At 35.9% G+C, this 6,225-nt stretch overlaps 1 protein-coding gene across 1 annotated transcript; it reads right to left on the bottom strand.

Annotated features, from left to right (window-relative positions):
• Positions 1 to 539: 539 nt before the first annotated feature.
• Positions 540 to 1,967, bottom strand: LOC147855143 (calmodulin-like protein 3). Its single transcript, XM_087330219.1, has 2 exons — positions 1,096 to 1,967; positions 540 to 820 (listed from the first exon to the last, which is right to left on the bottom strand). Exon 1 carries the CDS (start codon positions 1,898 to 1,900, stop codon positions 1,097 to 1,099), a length of 804 nt encoding a protein of 267 aa, XP_087186345.1. The 5' UTR covers positions 1,901 to 1,967; the 3' UTR covers positions 540 to 820; position 1,096.
• Positions 1,968 to 6,225: the final 4,258 nt, after the last annotated feature.

Raw genomic sequence — 6,225 nt, 5'->3', positions numbered from 1 at the left:
ATTTTGTTTGCTTCATATTGATTAAACTTCTAGATTCAACAGAATCATGTAAATTCTGGTTAGAGTTTAGTTCTCAAAAATAAATTTTGTTTGTTTCATATTGATTAAACTTCTAGATTCAACACGATCATGTAAATTCTGGTTAGGCTTTATAATCAGAAATAAAATTTGTTTGCTCCATATTGATTAAACTTCTAGATTCAACACAATCATGTAAATTCTGGTTAGGGTTTATAATCAGAAATAAAATTTATTTGCTTCATATTGATTAAACTTCTAGATTCAACACAATCATGTAAATTCTGGTTATAGTTTATTTATCAAAAATAAATTTTTTTTGCTTTATATTGATTAAAGTTCTAGATTCAACATAATCATGTCAATTTTGGTTAAAAGTTTATAGCCAAAAATAAATTTTGTTTGCTTTGTATTAATTTTTCATACAGATTCAGCGCAATTATGTAAAATCAGTTCTCTCCAAACAACCCATTCAATGGATAAATTTTGAAAGTATGGGGATGAACATGATAGAAAAACAAAAAAAGTAACTTCCATTTTATTGGCTCAATGCGATGTGATACATCTATAACATTGATCTCCCATATTGGTCATATTTACACCCATTAGTGTCAAATTATCCATGTGATGATGGTACATCAGATGTATATATACAGAGCAAGGGCTCAATCGATCAACGAATATGAGACTTTTGTGTTCATCAAAAAGTACCTATGAGGATGAAGACTCGGCGAATTCCATTTCCATCTAAGTTTATCTATTAGTTGCACGGCTCAATCGGATCGATGACACAAGACGAGACCTAAGAGGGATCACAAAGGTTCCCGAATCAGCAAATTGAATTACATTAACAACCATGCGAAAAAGAAAACAAGACAAAAAAAAAAAACAACCCAAATCGAGGATCCAAAAAAACATGGAAGGATCAAGAGTACTGAAAACAATTCATTTTTTCGGTTCAAATTAAAATTTCAACATCCCCCATGGAACAAAGCAAAGACAAAGACAAAGACAAAGACAGAATTTCGGAGAACTAAACGAGAGAAGGGTATACATAAATGGAGCAATAAAAGTTACCCTATTTGTTGTTCTTGATCATGGATTTGAACTCTGGTAGGCTCACATAGCCATCGTGGTCGGTGTCCACTCTTCGGATCATGCTATGGATGCGACGGAAGCTCGTGGAAGACGAAAGCATTCCAAGACCCGAGAGTGTGGATCTAAGATCAGAAGGCGAGATGAGACCATCCCCATTCTTATCGAACACTCGGAAAGCCTCTCGGATATCTTCATCATCTTCATCATCATCTTGATCTTGACTTTTATCTCCATCTTCATTGATAATGACACCATAATCTTTCCTTTTAACATCTTTATCGATCTTTTTACTGCCATCAGTCGAAGCATGATTGGTTGGTTCAATCTTCTCCTTCGGATATGTTCGATCCGTGGTGCCATCATCATCATTATCATTATCATTATCATCGTATCGAAGATTTGTCCGAGGGAGACGGGCCTTTTCAGACTGTAGGGTGTCGGCGAAAGTCCGGAACTCTTCGAACCGCAGGCGGCCGCCTTCGTGGCCACATGTTTTCTTCACCATGTCTCTCATGCCATCTTCTGTGATGTGGAGGCCGAGCCGCTCCATCCACTCGCAGAGCTCCTCGACCGTCACAATTCCATCTCTGTTTACATCGAAGGCATCAAACACCTCCTTGAGATGCCCATCACCATCACCATCACCATCACCATCATCTCCATCTCCATTCAATCTCTGCATCTGCTTCTCTTCTTCATTCAATCTCTTGATTCCTTCATCGCCTTCTTGGTCATGATCCTCCTCATAGCCTCCATGAATCGGTAAGCAAAGAGGACAAGCCATGGCAGCAAAGAAGAATGAAGCAAACTAACAAACAACACAAAGACAAAACAGGGGGGAAAAAAAAACAGGGGGGCTATGGAGAAGAATTATTCTTTCTTTGGGTTTTTCATGGCCCTTTCTGAAAGGAGGGAGTCAAAAAGTGTTATCTAATCTAATCTTATGTTGTCATCTCATTATCATGTGATGATGATGAGGCTGAATCCGGGCTCTCTCGAGGCTCACCGACTCCAACTTCACGCGTTTCGTGTTCACATTTGATCATGTATTCGGATCGCTCGCCTCGTAGTGTGATATATATATATATATATATATACTTGGTTTACCCACCAATAATTCTTGTAATCGGTACCATCTGTTCAGTTAGTTATCGCGCATCCACTCCGAATGATTCTAGAGACAATCGACAATCGACACTCTAGTCTGACCTATTCACATCCTCACGCATTCAGATCGCTCTCGCCCCATGGATATATATATATATATATATATACTCTGTTTACCCACCAAATCATTGGTGTAAACGATGCCATCTTTATCAATTGCTACCGGATCGAGTCGGGCTGATTTTAGAGATGATCGATGCTTGGGTCTCAACTATTCACATTCTCGTGTTTTTGGGATGCTCACCCCGTGTTGTGCAATGCTCGGTTTACCCACCACTCATTTATTTAATCATTTACACATGGTGGATAAAAGTGTGGGTTGCTCGGCCTGTGTTGTGCAATGCTTGTTCACATCGAGCTCGCATATATGGCCTTGTCGCAAGTTAAAGATCCTATATTGTGTACACACTAAGGCCATAACAGTTGAGAGTTGTTGATGCCACATTCGCAATGGTTCGTTATCCATTACCTTTCAAAACTCTTTGGGTGGTTTTACACAAAGTTTCTTAGGTGCATGAAAAACTACCTTGAGCATATTGTGTTTTCTAAAGCTTGAGATTTGCAACAAGTTCCATAGTGCCTCATACCCAGTAATATGAGCGATGAGAGTTGTATAGTTACCCACATGAAATAGAGAGTGAGTGTCTATAATCGGTTATATCTAAGAGGGTACACAAATAAAAAAGTTAAAGGAAGAAGTTGAAAATCAAGAATTGTAAATAGACCTTATGTAATATTGAAAAGCATGCTTCTTGAACACGCAAACATAATGTATTTATGGTCAACAAATTACATGGTTTTGCACATCAACTTATGGCCCAAAATGAGTCTTAGATGTAGAAAACAATTGTAGAAGCAATGGCTCAAATATATAAGAGTCTAGCTAGATTAAACCTGCCTTGTTGGATTGAGAGCATGTCATCTCATGCATAGTTGCATTTGGAAAGAAACAAGTATGACATCTTTCATGCACTTTGTTGAAATATTATGGTGGAATCACTATAATGATGTGGACCAACGTTTGCCTTCAAATGAGAAAAGGATGACATTTTAGTTGCAATTGAGATATGTAGAGTCGTTGAAATAAAAGGTCATAATCGTATATAAGTAAGAATATACTATATAGGTGAAGAGAAAAATATGTTGTTTCAAAGACATTGTTTTGTTAGATAAAGAAGACAAAACCATGGTTTGGGAAGAGAATACTTATGCATCTTACACGCTTGGAGGCGCATTCGTATCTTGTTTCAAAGTTCCTATCTTGTCTAAATCATATAATCATGTATTCCTCTTAAGAGTAGAGAGAGGGAGGGAGGGAGGGAGGGAGGGAGAGTTTGATTAAAAAACATTTTTATACAAAAAAAATGATGTGGTTGCGTATTGTTAGCAATAATGTATAGCATTTTGCAATTAGAAAATGAAAAACGAAGTCCTATTTAGCAATGGGGCCAGTTTCGGCTCGAACCGAACCGAACCGAGTACGGCTTAACGGGTTATAGGTTCAAAGATAAATAAACGGTTTGGTTTGGTTTCACATGTTACTAATCGGTTTCGGTTCGATTTTGAATTGACCGGTTTAGCAGCTTATTGGTTTCTGTTAATGTGATTCGGTTTAAAGGTTAAAAAATACTCATAAATATTCTTTATAGGCTCTAACTTTCAACTTTTAATTTTAAACCCTTGTTTTAACTTATTAAATTTTATATGTATTATATGTAGAGTCTCCTTTTCATTTATGATGATCAATTATGATAAGTATGATGATCAAATTTATGATAAGTTTAATGATCAAATTTAGGATTAGTGTGATGACCAAATTTATGATACATAAGTATGATGATTAATATCAATAAAAAATGGTTTGGTTTACTTTAGTTTTGATTTATGATAAATTGGTTTGGTTTGGTTTTAAATTTTTCGTAAACGGTTTGGTTTCTCCTATTCTTTAAACGATTTGGTTTAACCGTTCGTCTCTAAACGGTTCGGTTTAAATGGCTTCATAAATTTTAAAACAGTTTGGTTTGGTTATTATTATTAATAAATGGTTTGGTTTGGTTTGGTTTCAAGGCCAAGAAACCGAACCGAACCGGGCCCATCGCTAGTCCTATTCATGGAGATCTATCCCTTAATCCTAGCGTATCATTTTTAAGCTTTTGAAAGACAAATCAAATTAGTTATCATACTTGCATTCTCTCTTCCACTTTACTTTCATACACTCATGTTGCCTCCTAAGAACCTTTTATGCTCTAATGAATTAATACGCGTTGTAGTATCACGATTCACAACTTGCATTCTCATGCTTTCGGAATGTTGTAGAAAGTTTTATACAATATTACATGTTACTTTCTAATGTAATTAACAAACTAAATAAACGAGACATTGTGTATAAAGCATGATATGATGCAATCATTTGTCTCTTGTTTGTACATGTAATACCAATGAAAACAGAAATCCTGTATTGTTAGAAAAGTAAAGTAGCAAGAAAAAAGGAAACTTAAACTCTTGATTTAATATAGTTTTTGTTTCTTTTCTTAAAAAAAATCTCCATAAACCAATACACCTCCAAATAGTATTTACAACCAGCATGGATGAATTCATGGAGCTAGACTTGCAAATCAAAAGTTTGAAACTAAAGTTTAGTGTACTATATTGGGACAAATCTGTTCATGGATGTTTTTATTTTTTTTATTCCAAGCAAAAACTGCTTCCCATTAGTTCATCATGTATATGAATCAGGCTAAGTATCTATAGATACTCTACAGGTCACTTTCATATATATTTGTCTATCATTGTGTGACACCTTAGGTACGAAAAGGTGGGGGAATCACTGTCCACATAGCAACAAACGGCTGCCTGACAAAACCTATTATTTTTCAACGAGCATCAAGACACAACTAGTAAGCTTCTAAACGCAGCAAGGCATTGATATCATCGAAAGTAATACAAGTGATTTGTTGGCCAGGGGTTGACCCAGCTCAGATGTCCTCACATGAAGTCCATCAATGGTGTACTTGCCCAGTGTGAGATAAATTGTGCTCAGGCACCCTCTTGAGACTCAAAATTTCCTTGTAGGTTTTCAAATTGTGCATGTAAGGATACCACTAGATTAGTCCATATAGGTGTGATGGCATCTTCAATTGATTGTGTTTCCCCTGAGTACCATTTGAGACATCTGTATTTCCGAATGTTCCACATTCCAATTGATGCCACAATTGACCATGTGTTTTGCAGATTTCGTGATCACCAAATTTGTGTACATCCAATCATTGTCCATGTCTAGTGGGTTCTGTGCAGTATGAGGACTAAGGAGGAGTCTGACGCTCCAGACATCCACGCATTCTTTTGCAGAGACTACCATATAGCATAACCAAATGAAATCGAACCTTCAATACCGCATGCCGCCAAAATGTGTATAATTCTTTCCCAAATTATATTTGTGTACATGCAGGACCGCAAGCAATGTTCAATCGATTCTAAATCGTAGTTGCAATTCTTATAGGCACCATATTCATGGAAATTTTTATTTTACAGCAAAAATGTTATGGTGAGATATCATATACATAGCAAAAACACATGTAGTTAGAAAATCATTAGTTATATATATGGAAAATCCCCTTCAATAGACTACTTGATAAAGAAAAAACATTTCACGCAATTCATGCCATGTTTGAAATGTTCATACATAACCAAATTAAAAATATAGTTCACAAACTCTTCCTCGTTCATGGCAAATCGAATAAAGAATATCTAGTAGTAGTCAAGTTCAAAATATAGTTTACAAACTATATTTAAGGTACATTCCAATAGTGATATTGGAATCTATTGTTGATACACAACCAAGTTGACAATCTAGTTCACAAACTCTAGCTCCTGCATATAAGATTGAGAACATAACCATTGTTTAACATGCTAGTAGTGATATTGGAATCTCTTATTAATACA

This window comes from Azolla caroliniana, unplaced genomic scaffold (assembly GCF_043228905.1).
Source record: "Azolla caroliniana isolate FFs.n. ecotype wild unplaced genomic scaffold, voAzoCaro1.0.p SCAF_14, whole genome shotgun sequence".
Taxonomy (NCBI): domain Eukaryota; kingdom Viridiplantae; phylum Streptophyta; class Polypodiopsida; order Salviniales; family Salviniaceae; genus Azolla; species Azolla caroliniana.
Note: the sequence above shows the minus strand (reverse complement) of the source record. Positions and strands in the feature narration are given on the sequence as shown.

Bases quoted from the DNA above. Each gene is read 5' to 3' on its own strand.
- LOC147855143 (XM_087330219.1), bottom strand. From the start codon at position 1,900: ATGGCTTGTCCTCTTTGCTTACCGATTCATGGAGGCTATGAGGAGGAT.